At 39.3% G+C, this 22,924-nt stretch overlaps 1 protein-coding gene across 1 annotated transcript; it reads right to left on the reverse strand.

Moving 5' to 3' along the window:
- Positions 1 to 719: 719 nt before the first annotated feature.
- Positions 720 to 21,125, reverse strand: Smp_170490 (hypothetical protein; the record flags this gene model as incomplete). Its single annotated transcript, XM_018796097.1, has 4 exons — positions 720 to 836; positions 11,298 to 11,369; positions 19,658 to 19,956; positions 21,086 to 21,125. 4 exons carry the CDS (start codon positions 21,123 to 21,125, stop codon positions 720 to 722), a joined length of 528 nt encoding a protein of 175 aa, XP_018650344.1.
- Positions 21,126 to 22,924: the final 1,799 nt, after the last annotated feature.

Raw genomic sequence — 22,924 nt, forward strand, 5'->3', positions numbered from 1 at the left:
AAGTAAATTTAATATATGCAAAAATAAAGACATTAGGTCACTGAAACAATACTTATACCATCCCTATAGAAGATGACATAATATCAAATAATCAAATGAAGTCATCCCCTTACTGTATTACTCATGGGAAACGTTTTTACAGTTTGATTACGCTTGCGTCACATTTATCACTTACACGTATTGCTATTACCAAATATTACATATGAAGAAAGGTTTCTGTGGTCAGAAAGCCGAATTTAATTCATAATTGAAGTTTGTCAGAAGACAACGTGATAAGTAATCAGGACAGCGCAGCAATGATTTGATTGAATAACACCAGATTGAATGCTATGGCAAAATTAAACAACATACTAAAACAAGTCAATGGCATCCATGAGAAGATTGAATAAATACTATAAAAATTACCGAAGTGGTCACTCATTGAAATACTTATACACATGTTGGTGAAGCTCTTTGTTATACCATGTTACTTCCACAAGATTAAAGAACAGTAACCTGTATGACAGAAAAAAGACGTCATTGGATCTGTAAAACAAGAATTAACAGAACGCCTTGTCATGAAGCTTTATTTTCTAGAAACACATTGAACATTTAAAGTTATCTACAGTATTAGTAGGAACCTGAATGTGAGTGTCAGTCTCCTTCTCCATACTACTGAAGCCTTCATCATATATACAATCCAGAACTACCTAGACGGATGTAAATTGTTTAAGGTATTTTTAATCATTTTGTCTTGAAAGACTAATCTTCCGTGCTTTACCATTCACACTTGATAACTTATGTGCAACTAATGCCATCTCAACCAAGTACAAGTATTGGACAAACATTTCAATACGCTTTAAATAAGATGCGTATATTTTATGCAGATAATTTACAAACTTCAGGTTTCTATACAACCACCAATAGCAGAGAAAATGTAAAAGAGTTCAGAAATATCACTTCAGACATCTAGTTTCCTACTCAGGAGCTGATAGGTAATTGTTAGTTATTGAAAAGTTATGAGCAGGTATAGGGCATCCATAATCACAATTAGTGTGATGTTCAAGTTGTTTCAGTAACTGATACATGTAAAAGAATTTGTAGGATACATCACTACACAAATGTACGAGGAAATGACAAAACTTTATTGCTGACTCTGTTCTACGAAAATTCCCAGGTCATCTTTTGTCTTTTTAGGCAGCTAAATATCTCAATACGTTTCCATTTGCGACTTGAATTATTGAAGATAGTGAACGTGTTGAGGAAAGGCGTTACTCCACAGCGATAATGTGAGGGTAAATAAACTCAATCTTTAAGTGTCTCATAAATAATGTTCAGAAGACACTTTAATGTTATCGAAATATATTTTCTGACTTCGAATGATAGGTATCTTGTGTTATGTGATTGAACAAGTTCCAAGTCTCTAATTGCACTGAACTTATCAAGATTTCTGTAGGTGATGGTGTCATATACATTGGCTTGATAATTAGTTACATACCGTATAATCCATTCGTCATGATTGTTAGCACAATTCTTTATTTATTCTATCTCGTGAATTAAGTATCAAGAGTAAAAACGTCTCTGTGAATATGGACATTTCTTATGTAGAATAACGTGGCGCAATTTTTAGATACATCACTCACGATTGACATTTAAATGAATTAATAAAAAGGCTGAAAACAGTGTACATCGTCGGATAAATAGTACTTTTCAGATTATTTTACTCATCTGTTATTAAAAACGTTATACAGTTAGTTCGACAAAGATTGTGCATATCTGTTAGCAGGTTTGAACAATTATATCAACTTCACAGTTTGTTTCACTGACACAAGACTTCTGGTTTTCATTGACTCAAATGAGTTGAAAGAGCTTTCGGTAGTTATCGGAACCAGCTGCCGTTTCTAAATCTTAATTGCGCTTCGACCACCATGGTTTTTTGTTCTTAAGTACGTTTCGCACAATTTCATTGCTTAACGATCTTTGTTTATGGTCACACTCGCAGTCACCTGGAGTAACAACTACAGAGAAATCAGTTTAAGTAGTGTAATGTCTAGAACATTAGCTTCAGTATTGCTTAGATGTTAACCGTGTACAGTCTCTGTACTTTAATATTACTTATGGCTAACTGTCGTCCGAATTTGTCAGTTCACGTGATTTTCCTCAGAATTGTCTGCATTCTACACGTTTATTTATTTTTGTGGAAGAACATGCTTTTAGATATGACAATTTCATCGTCTGAATTTCCAGGAGTTGATGTTTTACAAGGAGATTTACTTGTTGAATTAGAATATGTGGATGACATAGTTCTGTTTGTGGAAGAAATGACACGATGCAGAGTCTTCTAATCGCTTAGCGCTGTAAGATCCATTTTGAAAGGTTTCGTGGGTGAAAATCCCTCTATGCATACATTTGCAACTTGTTTCCTAATGGTTTCCTTATTTGTACATTATTGTTAATAATTTTGATGACATTTGAGATTGTAACGTTTCATTTCATAATAGTTTTGTCTTTTTTTCTGTCGCTTTTACCGAGTTTCTATGTTTCTTCCTGAACTGTATCTATGTCGTCTTAATTGATAGTTTATCTTGGCGGCAGCCATACCGATTGTTTCCTCTTTGAAAGTGTTGCTTGAGTTGACTGGGATCGTGCATTTTGGTTGTGAATTGCAGCACTTTCCCAGAATTGGAAACACTTTGTGTTGTAAAGCAACATTTTGAACTGATTTTTACTTGATCTATCCAAAAAGGATAGAATCACACCTATTTTTAGGAGAGTTCAGTAATTTCCTTTACTTCCTATCAAATTGTCTATTTATTGTAATTTAGTTCGATTGTTGTGGGATCAATTATTGATTGAATAACTGAGTGATAATATTTGTTTGAGTAAAATTATACATTTGCAATTGTGATGAAATTTAGAACCGTTGTTACCCGAATCACCTTCTTCCCACTTCGATTGAAGTGCACAAGCGTCTTTACATCCAGACAGTTATTCTTCACCCATACGAATTTTGGATTTTATAGTTCTAAACAAATATCGATTGGTTGAATATGTTTGGCCAACTCTTCGTACATTTCAATTTTGGTTTGGGAAGACGTTCGGTCGCATCGTTCGGGATCCCGAAAATTCGTCAAAGGAAGTCGATTTCCAAGTTCCTTGGTGCAGGTGGAACTCAATTAAGCGACGGATCTCTTTGCACAAAGCAAGTGCCTTCCGATGTCTTTATGTCTCATGGTTCAGACACAGTTAGGGTCATTTATTATGGTTCTAGTTGTGATTTAATAGCAGATGAGGTAGAAAATCCTAGGTCAGATAAAAAGCGAGGAACCGAGATACCAAAGCAGAATGCCATGCTCAAACTTCCTTTAGTTGGTCTAGAATTACCAAAGGTTAAATTGAGTTATTTTGATGAACAACCAAAACAGTGTTGGAAGTTTATAAGACAGTCTGAGACTTAAGTCGCATTGATAGTCAGTGACGATAGTCAGCATCTGCTCCACTTGATACACTACTGTAAGGGTAAGGCGAAAGCAGCAATTGGAGGTTGTGTCGTGATGGATGCTGTCGCTAGTTATAAGAGAGCCAGGGAAATTTTGAAACGTTTGTTTGGACAGGCCAACCTAATAACCCGTCAAACTTTGGAGGACTTGTTCAACGCTTTATACTTTGATTATAATAACGCGGAATATCTGTCGAACATGTCGATAAAAATCGAAAATTGTGCTACTGTTTCGATAGAGATGGATTATACCGCAGATCTAAATTCTCTGGTCATTTTGGAAAGATTGGTGAGGCTTTTGCCTCAATCCATGCAAGTGAAGTGGGCAGAACTAGTAGATAGGTTGACTGGGGATGATAAAGAACCTACTTTTGCTGAGCTTATCAAGCTTGTAACAGCCCGCGCAAGAGTGGTCACAAGCAAATTTGGACGGTTAGCGGAACGTCCGAAAAAAGGGATGTATCATGAGGGCGAATCATTCGAATCATTCGTTATCAGGGCAGTGTAATGCTTTACCGTGAGCGCTAAGTGTGGTATATGTTCTGACAACCACGCTGTTGATAAATGCCCACGCGTTTTAGCGCTTAGGGTGGAAAGGCAATGATCTCACGTTATGAGCAGGGGTATCTGCTTCATGTGTCTTAAGCTGGGACATAAGGTTAACGAATGTAGATTGAGGAAGCGTTGTACCGTCGGCAAATGTACAAAGAGACATCTTCCACTATTGCACAATAATTCGACAGTCAGCGGCTCAGATGGAAAACCCAGTGCGGAAAACTGTTGTGGATTTACTAAATCCTTAGATGGTCATGTGTGTTTGGGAATGATCCCCGTGCGGTTAAGATCGGGGAATCTTGAAATTGTAGGCTGTGCACTCTTGGATAATGGCTCTAATGTAACATTGATGAGGTCAGACTGTCTGAGGTCGCTCGGGCTAAAGAAGGATCATGCGTCAGTAGTAGTTCAAAATGTAGCAGGTAACAGAACGAATGGGTCACAAAGGCGCCTTTTGAAATATATTCTTTAGATCAGTGTGATGATTTTACGACTGAAGGAGCTCTGGTTGTTTTGCGAATACCACGGCATAAGCCGACGAAGTCAGTATTGAGCAGCGTAGTCAAGTGGCCACATTTAGGTGATGTGCCCTTAGATATTCTAGATTCTGGCGAAGTCCTATTGCTGATTGATTGTGACGTTTCGCAAGCCTATTGGGTACTTGACCAACGGTTGGGTGGCAGCGAAAATCCGTACACCGTGAAAAACTGTGATCGAGTAGACCGTCTGTGGACTTGCATCATTCTCGGGCTTCAAGAAAAGAGTTGTTAATTATACAAGTATGGTGCAGACATTAGAAGGCCAATTACGTAAGCTCTATGATGTGGAGTTTGCCGATGTCTATTCAAGCGATACGTCACCATCAGTAGAAGACCAAGGAACCACAGAGATTGTGGAAAAGGGTACGTTCTTCGACAGTGATCATTTTGTAGTTTCGATACCATGGAAAACGATTTCAAACATAAAAATGTGAAACTATGAAGTAGCGTTCAGCAGATTACTGAGTTTGAAGCGAAAATTGTTGAATGATAAGACCCTACACTCCAGATATGCCAGAAGTATTGAAAGTTATTTTACTAAATGTTATGCACAAAAGGTCCCTGAATACAGTTGAGTTTAGCTTATCGTCCTCGTTGGTATGTACCTCATCACGCAGTGTTAAATCCAAAAAAGACAGGAATCCCGACAGTGATACTGGACTGTACCGCTAAATTTGCAGGGGTTTACTTGAATGATATGATTTATCAAGGCCCTGACTCCACAGCTTAGCTAGTTTGTATATTATTGCGTTTTCGCAAGGAGGCGGTTGCCATCTGTGCGGACGTCGAGGAAATGTTCATGCAAGTGAAGGTCCCTGAATGTGGTCGAGGAGCTTTAAGATTTCAATGGTGGCAGGATGCAGACATATCGAAGGAAGCATCCGAGTTTCAAATGGCCTCTCATCCATATGGAGCAACATCACCGCCGTTTCATGCGAACTTATCCCTGAATAAGACAGCCCAAACATTCTCTCTGTTGGCTATGATTGCCATGTCGTAGACGCTTCCGAGAACAATTTTCATGTTGATAACTGTTTGGTATCCTTTTCCACTTGCGATCAAGCAGAGAAATTTGTTAAGCGAATAAGTGAGTTATTGTGAAGAGGAGGTTTTAAAATAAAGATAGGGATAACCAACCAAAAGAGGTAAGGACCATTCTGCATAATGTATGCAAGGCTTGACCGCTGCTGCTACTTTAACGTGGTGTCGGGTTTGCCTATCGTGATGAACCAATCGAGCTATACTGGCTGGAACAATCGTTCCTCAAGGTCCTACCATACCAGACAGGTCGGTTAAAGAGCGATAAGACTAAAAGCAGCGAACCGAAGGTCCGAAGGCGAAGTCGTGCTGCTGATAGTACAGAAGTGTAAAAACAGTAAGATTTTTCCTTCAGATAACCAGCATAACTGCGATGCTGCCTTCCCACAAGGAGGGGTGGGGTTAGAAAAGGTCGACACTAAAATTGGACACCTTGCTTTATCCCACGGATATCCGTCTCGGACGGTAAGGGTTCGACAATTACGGAGCTAACACGAGAATTACCCACAAAAGATCGTGTGTGACCGACCACAAGCAGTTGTCCCTTGGGCACTGCGGTCACGCTCTCAGGTCATTAAGACCACTTCTAACCCAATTTTCTTTTTCAGGCACTTCTAGAGGAACCCTTCCACGGTGTGGGAAACCGGGAATTGATAACTGCCCTCATACTACTAACAGCACTCAAGACCACTGAATTCATAATCAATCTCCTTCTTCACTTCCTACTATTCCTTCTACCTTGACTTTCAACACTAAACTTCCTGTTCCGGTTTCCTCCTCAAGTGTCACCATGGCCAACGATTCTAGTGCGCGAAACGCTGTCCCAGGTCTACTAAAACCTCGCTCCAAACTACACATTTGACCCTTCAACGTACATACCCTAAGTCAAATCGGTCAACAGGCCTCCTTGGCTAAGACCCTAGGATCACGTACCACCGATGTATGCTGTGTTTACGAAACACGCATACAGGATCCTAGTGTGGTCATTCACTTGACCTCACCTCGCCAAAATAGACAGTCAACGAAATTCACTCTCCGTGTATCTGGAGACCAAATGACTCGTTCTCGTGGACTTGCAGGTGTACGCATAACGCTTAGTACGAGGGCGAAACAAGCACTACTAGAATGGATCTCCGTTAACAGTCGTCTGTGTGCTGTCCGGCTAAATGGCTCCGTAAGAACTCGGAAGGACAGGGACACACGTCGTTGCCTTTTCGTCGTTTCTGCCTACGCTCCCACTGACTGCAGCCATGATGAAGTGAAAGATGACTTTTACAGAAAGCTCTCTTAGCTTCTTCAGAAAGCTAAGCGTTCAAACATAGCAGTCGTAGCGGGTGACTTTAATGCCCAGGTAGGCAGCTTAAATCAAACAGAAAGACATTTAGGTGGGTGTTTTAGTATTCCGGCTCAACGAACCGATAATAGTGATAGTCTGTTGCAACTATGCTCAGACAATCGTTTATTTTTAGCAAGCACTAATTTTAAACATAAGGAGAAACATCGTCTAACATGGGGACCACCTGCACCAAACCAACGATGGACTCAAATAGACCACATTGCCATTAGTCATCGTTAGAGAGGCTCGATAGAAGATTGTCGCTCGTATTGGAATACTTGTTTAGACTCTGATCACGCTTTCATTCGAGCACGCATTTGTCAGCGCCTCACTAGACGCAGGAAAACTATACTAAGAAGACCCATTAGGATTGAACTGGAGGACGAGAAATCCAAATTTAAATTCCAAGAACAACTGAGTTCACATCTAGGCAGTTCTGTAAACGAGACGGACCCAGATGCTGCGTGGAAAGACATACGAACAGCTGTGGAAACCGCAGTCACATCTATTAGTAATTTAAACCATGGGGTTCCAAAAGACTAATGGATTTCTTCCAAGTCTATTTCACTGATGGATTTGCGTAAACTCATCCATCACGCTCTGAACACGACGAAGAGCGTAAACAAATCAAATGTAGGTTGACTAAAAGTCCAAGGAAAGATCGCGAGAGGTGGTGGGCAACGAAGGCAAAATAGATGGAAAAAGCAACGGTTGTAGGCAACACCAGGCAACTCTTCAGTCTGATGAAAAAAACCGGAATTAATAAGTCAAGTATAGGTGAAACGATCTCCGAAAAAGACGGGACCTATATCTGCTCTCAGCCCAGATGTTTAGAACGATAAGCGGAACACTTTAAGGAGCAGTTCAGCTGGCCTTCGGCTACTGAACAACTACCCACTACTCCCAGACAGTCTGAATGAAACATTGAACTGAGCCCCTCGACTCTATCTGAAGTTCAAAAAGCTATAACTAATCTGAAGCGAAGAAGAGCAGCTGGTCCTGATGGATTGGTTCCAGAGGTCTTTAAATATGGTGGTCCAATTTTAGCTACTAGGTTGACTAATATTCTAGCTAAAATCTGGGAGTTGGACGTAATCCCATCCGACTGGTCACAATAACTGATTGTGCCAATATATAAGAAGGGGTCAAAATCATCCTGTGATAACCATAGAGGGATTATTCTGACTTATATACCATCTTAAATACTAGCCTTAATAATTATCGGGCGCCTAACTAAGACTCGTGAACTGCAAACACGAGAAAATCAGGCTGGCTTCAGACCTGTTCGTGGCTGCATCGACCACATATTCACTATACGTCAGGTTTTAGAGCACAGACATGTTCATCGGCGTCAGACAATGATAGTTTTTCTTGACTTAAAAGCAGCATTTGAACTGTGTAGACCGAGAGGTTCTGTCATTGAAAGGTGTATCTGAGAAGTACGTTAACCTTGTGAAGGCTCTTTACTCGAACACTACCAGTCGAGTGAGAGCTTATGGCGAACTGTCATCTGATTTTACAACCTCAAGTGGTGTTCGACGAGGTTATCCACTATCCACATTTTCGTTTAACTTCATTATAGACCTAATGCTGGAAATAACACTCTCTTGGACTGAATTTTCGGAAATTGATCTCCTACCAGAGGGTTCACTATTCGACTTAGAATAAGCAGGTGACATAGTTCTAAAAATAATGATGATTTATTCTCAAACAACAGTTTGTTACATGAGACATGCCGGTTTACAGGCAAGATCAAATTGTTAAAGAAGTTACAATCTTCACTGCAGAGGGGTGCTAGTCGGTAAGTCCACTGTTTATTTCGGCTACGGAGTTTTGTAACGGACGAATATCAGTACTATATCGATCAACATTTTCATATGCGTGAGATAAAGTTAAACTTCTTGGTTTTTGGTATATTGGATCTAGGCCTAAGTAAAGCATGTTGTCTGGTTGACTGTGTTGACTTTTTGATGCACGTGGTCATTTTGCTTTTTATGTCAACTAGTCTTACCGTTGGCATACTGCTTGAAGAGGTAGAGGGGTTGTTACATGGAGAATCAAGTAGTGTTAGTGATACTTGTGGATAGTTAGCATAGGGTTCAAAAGATAAAGGTTTATCATTTAAGGTACTGAGTCATCAGTCTTAGAGGTTACGGACTTTGACCCTTTAGTAGGCCTGAAAGCTGATGAGATTTATCGGCGAGACTAAACTATACTGCTGAGCCAATCAGAAGCTTTCGCGGATTTTCAAGGTTACGGCGCTAAGTTCTGTACCTGATGCTTGCATACGGTAGGTTTACAACGGATTTTAGGGAAGACGTGATAATTCAGCGTCTACAAGAGAAGTGATCATGAGATTTTGGCGTGAAATTCAATTATCCATTTGGACAAATAGAGTTTTGGCATTATAGCTGATGTCAGTTCGTGATGAAAACCCTAAGTATAATTCCTAGGCTTAACCATGAACTGGAAATCATAATTTGACTTCTTCACACAGGTTATTATATTGACACTCTCAGAGTCACTCCAGCGTCGCTCAAAGGTCGTCAATAATATGTAATCCCATCCTGAACCCCAAACCATAACCCTAAACCTTAACTCTAACTTTAAACCCTAAATCATACCAATATTCCAACAACATTGAAGCTATGTGGTCGAGGCTAATAGAATTGTTGAGACTTTATCATGGTTTCAGAGGTCGACTACTATGGAGCCATATGGATGTGTTCCTGTACCGTATGCACTAAGATTTTAGAACTTCTGAACCCATATCTGACCTTGAGAAGTTTTTGAGTCATGTAAAAGAACAGTATACCCTTTTAATTTTTGAGTTTTGTATAATACATTTTTGCTGTACACTAACTGTCTTCTGATTGGCTAATATTTCCCAAGGTCATTTAAAATTCGTTCAAAGTTCGTCCATGTAGTTAAGTCTCGCCGGAGCATATAATTATTATGTATTATTCGAGTTAATACTAGGATTACAGACTATGAGTATATATCGTATGTCAGATAAAAAGAGATAAGTTATAATGTAAGGAAGTACTGATAAGTGAATTTACAATTAACTGTACTTACACACTTACTTACGCCTGCTACTCCCAATGGAGCATAGGCCGCCGACCAGCTTTCTCCAACCCACTCTGTCCTGGACCTTCTTTTCTAGTTCTATCCAGTTCTTGTTCATTCTTCTCATGTCTGTCTCTATTTCTCGGCGTAATGTGTTCTTTGGTCTTCCTCTTCTCCTTCGACCTTCAGGATTCCATGTGAGGGCTTGTCTTGTGACACAATTGGGTGATTTCCTCAAAGTGTGCCCAATCCACTTCCAGCGCTTCCTCCCGATTTCTTCCTCCGCTGGAATCTGGTTTGTTGTCTCCCACAGTAACTTGTTGCTGATAGTGTCTGGCCATCGGATCCGAAGTATCTTGCGTAGACAGCTGTCAATAAACACTTGCATCTTCTGGATAATGGCTTTCGTAGTTCTCCAGGTTTCCGCCCCACACAGTAGAAGTGTCTTGACATTGTATTGAAAATTCTAACCTTGGTGTTGGTTGACAATTGTTTTGAGCTCCAGATGTTTTTCAGCTGTAGGTATGCTGCTCTTGCTTTGTCAATCCGCGCCCTCACATCTGCATCTGATCCACCGTGTTCATCAATGATGCTGCCCAGATATGTAAAGATTTCCACATCTTCCAAAGCTTCTCCGTCAAGTGTAATTGGATTGGTGCATATTGTATTGTATCGGAGAATCTTACTTTTCCCTTTGTTTATATTGAGACCTACTGCCGCTGCTGCTACACTGGTCGTTTTCTCCTGCATTTGTTGTTGCGTTTGTGATAGAAGAGCCAGATCATCCGCGAAGTCTAAATCGTCCAGCTGCATCCTGCCTGTCCACTGTATCCCGTGCTTTCCTCCAGATGTTGACGTCTTCATGATCCAGTCGATCATCAGGAGAAAGAGAAAGGGTGAAAGTAAGCAACCTTGTCTAACACCGGTCTTTACCTCTAATAAGTCGGTGAGTTGTCCTCCGTGGACGATTTGGCAGTTTAGTCCATCATAGGAGTTCCGTATGATATTTACTATCTTCTCAGGCACGCCGTAGACGAAAACGTCTAAATTATACTGACTGCCGTGATACATAGAACGTAAGTTCATTCAAAGGCTATAATTTTGACATCAAGAACTAATTTAAGTAAATACGTGGTATTATTCATTCGGCTGAATGAAACATTTGAGTGTCAATATTTAAGAATATTCTGACATTTAATTTATATCGAAATGGGATAGAAATCAGAAACTTTCATTGAATTACCTATTGAATAAATAATTTTTAGTCTTATTTAAAATTTACCTTCGGTAAATCTGGATGAAAAGCTAACTGACCAGGTGAATTCTGATGAGATAAGAATTTCAAAATACATTTCTGTGGTTATTTAGATATTCAATTAAAGTGTGTACTACATAAGACATGTATTAACGGTCTGAATTTTATTAAACCTGTTTTCGCTGTTACCATGCATGTAAAAAATTTGCTCATTTTGATATATTTCCTTGTTTCTAAGATACATTGAGAGTATTTTATTTCTCTTAAAAGTTCCATTATATTTCGATGGAATTACACATCGATTTACAATGATGTATTACGTGTATTCACCACTAGAAATTATAATTTAACGGTCTGAATTATATTACATTTGTTTTGACTGAAACCGTACGTGTAAAATATTTCATTTCCTGTTTTTTAGATATATTGAGAGTATTTTCATTACATGCTCATGATTTATTACGTGTATTCGCTACTAGAAAGTGTAATTTAGTATCCAAGCAGATTTCAGCAAAACTATTTACGGGTCTCATGTAAAAAGGTGATCAGAATTAAGTTGCGTAAGTAAAGAAGAAGACACTCAGTGATGTAAATCTCTTTTCGACCATGTACTTTACTAAAACCTTAAAACCGTAATTGTATAGATTTAATAAACGACTGAGTTTATAGATTCATAGGAAGAAACTACATCTAAGTGTTCTGTGAAATCAAGTATAAAAATAAGTTGGGTGAAAGTCTAGACTTTAGGAAATAATAGGAACATAAAAATTATTTTCATTTCAGAAATATGAGAGATGTTGATGGTGAAAGTGTTATCTCTAAAAGCGTTTCAACGACAAAGTTAAGAAAGAATGGTGACAGCGGACACCAATTGAGGTAATCGATTCCGATGACAGTTTGCCATAAGCTCTATCTAGACCAGTTGTGTTCGAGTAGAGAGCCTTCATAAAGTTTATATGCTTCTTTGGTACTCCTTCCAGTGACAAACACTGTCGTGGAAGCTTACATCAGCGTAGTCATTTGCGACCTTGAGGTCGAGAAACAATACTTTCTTGGGACGTCTTGATATGTCTCGTTGTTCTAAGGCCTCAAGCAGAGTGAATATTTGGTCTGTACAACCACGTTCAGGTCGAAAACCAGCCTGCTTTTCTCTAGTCTGCTCTTCATGAGCTTCAGTTAGACGTCGAAGTATCATTACTTACTTACTTACGCCTAATACCCCTCATGGGGGAGTATCGGCCGCTCACCAGCATTCTCCATCCAACTCTGTCCTCGGCAATTCTTTCCAGTTCTTTCCAGATTTTTTGCATCCTCTTCATATCTGCTTTTATTTCGCGGAGTAATGGGTTCTTTGTCCTTCTATATTACCAGTTCCCTTACAGATTCGAAGTTAGTGATTGCCTCGTGATGCACACTGTATGTATGTCCTATCCACTTCGAACGTCTTTTCCTAAATTCCTCTTCAGCTGAGAGCTGATTTGTCCCCTACCATAAATCACTGTTGCTGATAGTATCCGTTCGGCGAATAATGAGCATCTTGCGTAAACAACTGTCTGTAAATAATTGTACCTTCTTGACAATGGATGTAGTAATTCTTCAAGTTTCAGCTCTGTTCAATAGAACTGTCTTGACATTCGTATTCAAGATTTCATTTTGAAGTTCATTGACAGTTGTTCTGAGTTCCGTATGTTCTTCAGTTGTAGGAATGCTGCCCTTGTTTTGCCAATCCTTGCCTTTACATCTGCATACGATCCCCCTTGTTTATCAACGATGCTCCCCAGGTACTTGAATGTTTCCACCTCTTCCAGAGTTTCGCCATCAAGTGTGATTGGGTTGGTGTTCTCCGTATTGTATTTGAGAATCTTTCTTTTTTCTTTGTAAATTTGGAGGGCTATGGATGCAGAGGCTTCTGCTACATTTGCTGTCTTCATCTGTAGTTGTTCGTCTATATAAGATAGAAGGGCTAGGTCATCTGTGAAGTCCGAATCATCTAATTAATTCTGAGGTGTCCATTGTATCCCATGTTTCCCTTCACATGAAAAAGTCTTCATAATCCAGACAATCACCAGAAGAAAGAGGAAGCGGGAGAGTAGACAGCCTTTTCTGACTCCGATTCTTACTGGAAATACGTCTGTATGCTGTCCTCCATGCATGACTTTGCACTGTAGTTCATCGCTTCAGTTCTGGATAATGTTGACAATCTTCTGAAGAACTCCATATTGCCGAAGAAGTTTCCATGGTAGTCTCCAGTCCACATTGTCAAACGCTTTCTCATAGTCAATGACGTTAACGCATAGTGATGAGTTCCACTCAACTGATTGTTCAACGATGATATGTAGTGTCACAATCTGGTCTATGCACGACCGATCCTTACGGAATGAAGCCTATCGACCTCGAAGTTGAGCGTCTACTGCGTCTTTCATCCGGTTCGACCGAGCTCTGTTAAAAACATTTCCTGGTACCGATAACAAACTGATGCCTCTCTAATTCTCACATTTGCGCAGAACTATCGTTTTTTGATAACTCTGCCTGTAGCTCCTCCAGGGGCTACTGCCGGTCCCAAGCCCGGGTAAAGGAGGAGGGTTGGGCATGGGGTTAGCGACCTCATCCCGTAGAAAATCAACTCGCTAAAAAAACGCTAACCAGAAAAAATCATTCAAACCATTCAAACTCTGCCCTGGGAGTAGAAAGAAAAATGACGTCTCATGATGAAAACCGAGTTCATTCAGAAGTCATGAGGCCGATGCACCTTCTTACAACCAGAGCGACAATGTTTATAGGTACATGGAATGTCCGGACAATGTGGGAGACCGGCAGAGTCTTCCAAATTTCTGCGGAAATGAGGAAATACAACCTGGAAGTGCTTGGAATCAGTGAAACACATTGGACGCAGGTTGGACAACAACGACTGTCTTCAGGGAAACTTCTGTTATACTCCGGTCATGAAGAAGAAAATGCCCCACATACACAAGGAGTGGCACTGATGCTGTCTAGAAAAGCACAAAATGCACTTATAGGATGGGAATCCCATGGACCGAGGATCATCAAAGCCTCCTTCAGAACAAAGAGAGAGGGCATTACAATGAACATCATCCAATGCTATGCGCCGACCAACGACTACGATGAAGACGCTAAAGACCAATTCTACGATAGGCTGCAGTCAATCTTCGAGAAGTGCCCAACCAAGGACCTGACCATTCTAATGGGAGATTTCAATGCCAAGGTTGGAAAGGACAACACTGGATACGAAGACGTCATGGGACAATATGGACTGGGAGGAAGGAACGAAAATGGTGAGAGATTTGCAAACCTATGTGCCTTCAATAAACTGGTCATAGGTGGCACCATATTCCCACACAAAAACATACACAAAGCCACTTGGATTTCACCGGATCACACTACACAAAATCAAATCGACCATGTCTGTATCAACAAAAAGTTCAGGAGGACGATGGAGGATGTGAGAACCAGAAGAGGAGCTGATATAGCATCCGATCACCATTTGCTGGTCACCAAGATGAAACTAAAACTCAAGAAGCACTGGACAATGGCGCGGACAACATCACAAAAGTTTAACACGGACTTTCTTCGAGATGCTGACAAACTCAACGAATTTAACATAGCCCTCAGCAACAGGTTCGAGGCCCTTCATGACCCACTCAATGGAGAGGGAACCACCATAGAGAGCAGCTGGAAAGGTATCAAGGAGGCAATCGTTTCAACATGTCAGGAGGTTCTGGGCCAAAAGAAGCACCATCACAAGGAATGGATCACTGTTGGTACACTGGATAAAATTGAAGCAAGGAGGAACAAGAAGGTAGCAATCAATATCAGCCGAACAAGAGCAGAAAAAGCCAAGGCACAAGCCGAATACACAGAGGCAAACAAGCAAGTGAAGAGGAGCATCAGGACCGACAAACGTAAATATGTGGAAGACTTAGCGATGACAGCGGAAAAGGCTGCAAGAGAGGTAAACATGAGACAACTGTATGATACAACAAAGAAACTTGCTGGAAATTACCGTCAACCAGAAAGACCAGTGAAAAGCAAGGAAAGCAAAGTAATCAACGATATTGAAGAACAACGAAACAGGTGGGTAGAACACTTCAAGGAACTCTTGAATCGACCAGCTCCACTGAACCCACCCAACATCGAAGCAGCACCCACAGACCTCCCAATCGATATTGGCCCACCAAAAATTGAAGAGATCAGCATGGCCATTAGACAAATCAAGAGTGGCAAAGCAGCGGGACCAGACAACATCCCGGCAGAGGCACTGAAAGCAAATGTAGTAGCAACTGCCAAGATACTCCACATCCTCTTCGGTAAGATTTGGGACGAAGAACATGTAACAACAGACTGGAAAGAAGGACTTTTGATCAAGATACCAAAGAAAGGCGATCTGAGCAAGTGCGACAACTACAAGGGCATCACTCTCCTCTCAATACCAGGAATAGTCTTCAACAGAGTATTGTTAAACAGGATGAAGGATTCCGTGGACGCCCAACTTCGAGACCAACAAGCTGGATTTCGTAAGGATAGATCGTGCACAGATCAAATCGCAACTCTACGTATCATTGTGGAACAATCAATCGAATGGAATTCATCACTGTACATCAACTTCATCGACTACGAGAAGGCATTTGATAGCGTGGACAGGACGACACTATGGAAGCTTCTTCGACACTACGGCGTGCCTGAGAAGATAGTCAACATCATACGGAACTCCTATGATGGACTAAACTGCCAAATCGTCCACGGAGGACAACTCACCGACTCGTTCGAGGTAAAGACCGGTGTTAGGCAAGGTTGCCTACTCTCACCGTTTCTCTTTCTCCTGGTGATCGACTGGATTATGAAGACGTCAACATCTGGAGGAATGCACGGGATACAGTGGACAGGCAGGATGCAGCTTGACGATTTAGACTTCGCGGATGATCTGGCTCTTCTATCACAAACGCAACAACAAATGCAGGAGAAAACGACCAGTGTAGCAGCAGCAGCAGTAGGTCTCAATATAAACAAAGGGAAAAGTAAGATTCTCCGATACAATACAATATGCACCAATCCAATTACACTTGACGGAGAAGCTTTGGAAGATGTGGAAATCTTTACATATCTGTGCAGCATCATTGATGAACACGGTGGATCAGATGCAGATGTGAGGGCGCGGATTGACAAAGCAAGAGCAGCATACCTACAACTGAAAAACATCTGGAGCTCAAAACAATTGTCAACCAACACCAAGGTTAGAATTTTCAATACAAATGTCAAGACAGTTCTTCTGTATGGGGCAGAGACGTGGAGAACTACGAAAGCCATTATCCAGAAGATACAAGTGTTTATTAACAGCTGTCTACGCAAGATACTTCGGATCCGATGGCCAGACACTATCAGCAACAAGTTACTTAGGGAGACAACAAACCAGATTCCAGCGGAGGAAGAAATCAGGAAGAAGCGCTGGAAGTGGATTGGGCATACCTTGAGGAAATCACCCAATTGTGTCACAAGACAAGCCCTCACATGGAATCCTGAAGGTCGAAGGAGAAGAGGAAGACCAAAGAACACATTACGCCGAGAAATAGAGACAGACATGAGAAGAATGAACAAGAACTGGAAAGAACTAGAAAAGAAGGTCCAGGACAGAGTGGGTTGGAGAAAGCTGGTCGGCGGCCTATGCTCCATTGGGAGTAACAGGCGGAAGTAAGTAGGAAGTAAGTAATCTTTTTTTGATATCTTGATAAAGTATCCTTCTTCCCAGTCGGTCCGCACTTGTTCCTCTTCCCAAATCTTCTTGAATAGCAGGTAAAGAATGTCCGCAGTTACTTCAATGTTTGGTTTTCTTATATTTGAGACACTATATCAGCCAAACTGATTCGTCTGTGATTGTCACAAGAACACTTTTGTTCTTTCTTACAAACTGGCACAATCATGGTTTCAGATTAGTCAGATGGAATTGCATCCAGTTTCCAGATTTTACTTGAGACCTCAATCAATCTCGCTGCAACTGGACCCCCATCCTTAAAAATCTCAGGGGTAAACCTGTCAGAGCCCGCTGCTCCCCCAGGCTTCAGATTATCTATAGCTTTTTGAACCTCGTAAACAGTTGATGGACTTACATTGGCTTGCCATACAGGTCAACTAGGGATTGTGTGAAACCATAATGTTGCTGAAGGACAGTTGATCTGAACCCTGGTGTGTTTTACCCTTTGGTCCGATCTCCTGGAAAGAGAATGAATGATACGTCCATCTCTTTCCCGAATAGTTTCGCTGACAGTTGGGTTCTTAATACTGATTTCTTTACCAAGTCTGAATACTTGAATGCTGTTGCTTATGGCAGCTGCCTTTTCCAACTTTCTTGCTTTCGCTGCCCACCACTGTTCGCGATCATTGCATCCGCTTCTTATAAGCCTGCGCTTAATATGACTCTTATCTTCGTTATGATTAGGGCCAGATGAGATTAGTTTTTGAGCATCTATCAGTGCTGGTGAGATCCACTGTTTCTCCTTAACCTTATAGTTTACCGTACTAGCAGATATCCCTGCTGTTTCCTCGGTTTTGGATGTCACTCCACGCGGTCCCGAGACAAACACAACTTACACGGCTGCCTAACTGTTTTCCTATTTGTTCCTGAAATATATTCTTGGGTTGGCCATCATTAAGTAGAACCCTGAGAAGCTTTCTTGCAGAGTTTTCCTTACGTCCAATAAGACGCAAACAGATACGTGGTCAGACTAAAGCATGATCTGAAACTAAACATGTGCTCCAGAATGAGTGACAATCTTCTATCGAGCCCCGCCATCGGTAGCTGTTAGAAATGTGATCTAGTTAGGTTCAAAACTGAGAAGAATTCGGGGGTCGCCATGCAAAAGATGTTTATCCTTATGCCTTAAGTATAAGCAAGAATCAGGTGGTTATCTGAGCACCGCTGCAACAGATGGTCAACATTATCTGTTCTTTGATACACGATACCATAAGATCTGCCCAGGTGTCTTTCCATCAATTGCGCGAGATTCTAAAGTTCGAGCTTAGGAAGCCTGTTGACCTATTTGGCACAATGTTCGGACGTTAAAATTTCCCATATTTAGTTTAAATTGTGGTTTCAGGAGACCAGGAATAACGTTCCGTCTACTCGAATCGTTTGCCCTAGCGATGCAAGGTGATAAAAAGACGTGAAAAGGCTTAGTCGTGGAGATAAGAAAGTTATTAGGAAGTGTGGGAAAGACTTGAATGTGACCTGCTTAGTCTTGTTTGTTACTACGGCTTCGAGAGCTAATATCACTTTCAGGCTGCCCACACCGTGGAAGAGTATTTCTTGATGGACCTTGTAAAGAAGTTGAATTATTGTACATCTTACCGACCTGAGATTGTCATCACAGAGTCCAACGGACAGCTGCTACAGGCCAGTTACTCACGGTAATTTCTTGGAGACTTTTTGACGTGATTGTTTCTAGTTAATGCTTTAATTTAAGTACCGCAATACGATATAGAACCATCTTTAAGATCTGTGGTCCAATAAACTTAACTCCTCAACAGCTAAATTCGCGAACAGTATATCAAAATTCTTTTATTCACTTGAACCAGTTTACACGCTACATCGAAGGTCAGACAACAATAAAATACGCATTGAAATCAGTATGATGTGTTTTGGCTTCAGTTCTCAGAATGTGACGTAAGTATTCACCGTTAAGAATAACAGAATTGGGTCAAACCGTCGTCCAGGTTATATTTTGGTTTTCAATTAATGGAATCCTTTTCCTTAGTAATACAGCAAACCATACATTTAGTCCTCGCTCTATTTAAAACATAATTTGATTTATCAAAGTTTGAACACAAATATTTATTCACGTGCGTATATCGTTAAATCTCTAGCTGTGACACTGGAAACTGTTTATTAGTTTATCAAAATTTGCAGTAAAATATTGCAACGAATACATCGAAATCATATTACTTAGTAGACTAAAATTCATTATAGAGTTGGATTGATCGAAAGACTAGTTTTTCTTGTTTACCATAGTGGATTCCCTTGAACGCCATTTATCACTAAAGTGCCATTGCTCCTTAGCACATTATATCAATATTTATTATACCAGAATCGAGTTTTAATGAAATTGCATACATAGCATACTCATTTTCTTCGATACACACTTCCTTTCCATCAGGATTTCTTACTCTGGTTTGGGTTATAGGTCATAATTAGAAGTAGCCAATCATTTTAAGTTTGCTATAAATTGAGTACAATGCGTTTCTTCACTATCCCAATTTTATTTGATGTAAGTCTTTCAACGCCAAGTTCTAGCTTGTATTACCGATGTTTTTAATAGATTCAAAAACATTGAATATAATGCAAAGATATTTGATATGAGATATATAGTTGAAGTGCTTACAATAACGGCACGAATATCCTCTGCGATGTTTATTGAAAACAATGGTGAACGTCCGGTTTGACGTAATAGTGGTAGAAATAGATTGGTAAGCCCGTTATTCATGTTATTTTGCTTTTGTTTATTTGTATTGTTTATGTTCGTCGTAAGTGATGGTATTAGTTCCCATCCGCCAAAATACATATCTATCAAATGATGACGACTATCACGTGTTGTGTTTGAATTTTGACTATTTACGCAAGATTTGTAAAATGCTCGAGCTGATTGTAAGCGTCGATCTTCTTTATGGAAGGAGCCGTTCGCTTAGAAGTATTGTAAATTATTGACATGAAATTATGGAGAATTAACAAAGAATATTTAATTTAAACAAACGAAGGATTTATTATAAGACATTAATACCTGGAACTGGTTCATCCTATTATGATCATTCTTTATACATGTAATATATATGTTCTGAGTCAAATGATCATAATCCTAGTGAATTCATTCGATGAATTATCTTATACTCAAAAAGGACTATGGATGTTAGGCAAATTCAGGAGGATTACAGAAGGCTCTATCAGTCATTAGTCCGCAATGCGTGAATCCAACTTTGAGGAACTGATGTACTTCAAGGAATTCAATACTTAATCATTTAGACTGGTTACCACATTGCATAAAAAAGCTGTATAGAATCAACTAAAACAGTGTGGCCTGATATAAATTATATCATTTGAATAGCTTCAGAGTAACTTTGCTTACTTTCTAACACGATCCAAAGTTTTCGTATCTCATGTAGATCATCATTTTGAAATAGAATATAAATACAATTCGCTGATAACAGACAAATGATATGTTGCCTAGCTTATTATCTTTCAGCTCAACATACTATTCAATCTAACTCCAAAAGCACACATCACTTGCTTTTAACTAGAACATAATTTCATCAATCCTGAGAGTAAAACAAAACATCTGAGTGGATAATTAGTTAGATAAACAGCCTTTCTGTTATCGAATAAGATTATATAATATACTTTTAAGTTGAGTTCCTCAAACAAATCTCGAAGTTTGATATTTTGCTATTTATGCAATACTGTACGAAAAGTGTTATATGATATTACAGGGAATAATTCAATATCAATATTGATTGATGTACCACATTCAGTAAAGGGAAAAAGATAGGAGTTCCTCCCCCCAAACAAAAGTTATCTGTCCAAGATGTGCTACTACCTATATCTTGAGTGATTGACATTTTGTTTGAGTTTGTTTACAGATCCTTCAGTTTTGTTGAAGCATGACTGTCTGCCTACTTGCGCGGATTCTGCAAGATAATTTTAAACGTTATCTGTAAACAATTTGCTTCTCTTTGCATGAAATTTTAAATTTCGGCAAAGGGTTAAGACATAAAAATCAGCACAAATTATAATATAGCATTATTTTACTATGACTTACCAATTATCTTCCAGAAATAGTTACCAATGTTCATTCCCATCTTTTGAAAAGTGATTGAACTAGCTTCATCATTTGACAAAGGATTGTTCTTTTCTCACTCTCCGCATGCAGTTTCGTAAAAATCAATACAATGATTCGATACATGTGAGTTATTGGTATTATTCTGTCCAGTCTCTTCCAAAATATTTTTGCCACAGAAAAATTTGTAAGCAATAAAATTATCTACTGAACCGAGAATTTGAGGGTAATAAAAGACAGACAGTTTCGGAACGACTAAGTGTGAGGGAGTTACTTTACACATTTTACTAATAATGTCATTTGGAAAAACTCAAGTTTTTAATTACAATTGGATGTTATTATAAATAAATGAGGCTGATTCATTAAAGAGATGAATTTCACATAGATCTATTTTTCGACAGCTTATGACATCGCTCGTATTCAGTTAACTGAATTACTCGCTATCCTCGAATATCTCCGTTAGAAATTTTGATTTCGGCCACAAGTTAATCGACTTACAGCAAAGTGAAAGAATAGACACGGTTGGTGGTTATTATGGCATTGAAGGTATTCAGAAAAAGATAGCTTGTGAAGTGATTAACTAGTCCGAGGTAGTTCATTCGAAATACTTGATTAACAGAAGTTTGGTTGTTTTGATGTGATATGCTTCAGAATCAGTCACAATGTCAAGTTTACATAAAACAATCTTATATCACATGTTTGTTCTCTACATCAAATGTTGCTATTTATATCAAATTGATCAAGCCTGTAAACTGATGTGAATTCTGTAATTATTATTTTCAGAGTATAATATTATTATGAGAAAGGCAACTAGTTGTGGAGAAATAAATGAATAAAATTAGATCAGTCCAAAACTGCTCAAGATCTTAGTCGTGTATTTTTCAAAGGAAATTATTTAAATTAATAAATATAAGATTAGAGTATGACTGTTCACATTGGGAATATGATGTGTTTGGATCTGAGATATTTCCAGTTTTTGAAGCACAGTTTTTAAAAGTACTATCAGACCAACAATACCAAGTGAATTTAAACTTCAACTCACTGCACAAGAAAGTGGCTATCATGACTCAGTGGCAGAGTGGATAACGCGATGACGTTTGTAGCGAGAGTACTGAGTCCGAGTTCCAGAGTGAACATCGACTCTGAGATGCTGGTACATCCAGCTGACGAGTTCCAAATAGAACGAAACACGTGTCCTGGATTCTACTGCCAACCACTATCCATCTTTGCTTGCCATACTATCAAATTTGTTCTAATTATTTGTAAAATTACAGAGAATCAAATAAATTTTGAATAGTGTGCCTCATATATTTTGCTTTCGTGTGGAATGAATAGTGACTAGGATTACCAACTTGAATTTTACAATGACACAATTATACCCATGATGATGTATTACGAATAAATATTAATGTAAAGCGATATTTATACGTGATTTGTGAACCTCAGATTGATATCGTTTTAAAAAGATCCAGTGTGTCTTACTACTTTCCACGTACACATCGGTACTTTAGAATTATGTGATAATGATTGCTTATTCATGAATAGTTTATATTTTCATTAAAAAGGTAAATAAACTTGTCTTTGGGATTCATTAAAATGCATCAGTTTATAACCGTTGCAAAGTTAGCTCATGTTTATTGGAAATAAACTATAAAAATATTGTCTTATTACGTCTGATACAATGATACGCTTATCTACTAAATGTATCACACATATCTTTATTTATTCAAAGTTCGAATCATGTAAGTGAACAATTTCTGATTAACTAAATGATATGCAATCATTTAGTTCTTTAATTGAACCAGTTATCAACATTAAAGT

This window comes from Schistosoma mansoni, chromosome 2, assembly GCF_000237925.1.
Source record: "Schistosoma mansoni strain Puerto Rico chromosome 2, complete genome".
Classification (NCBI taxonomy): Eukaryota; Metazoa; Platyhelminthes; class Trematoda; order Strigeidida; family Schistosomatidae; genus Schistosoma; species Schistosoma mansoni.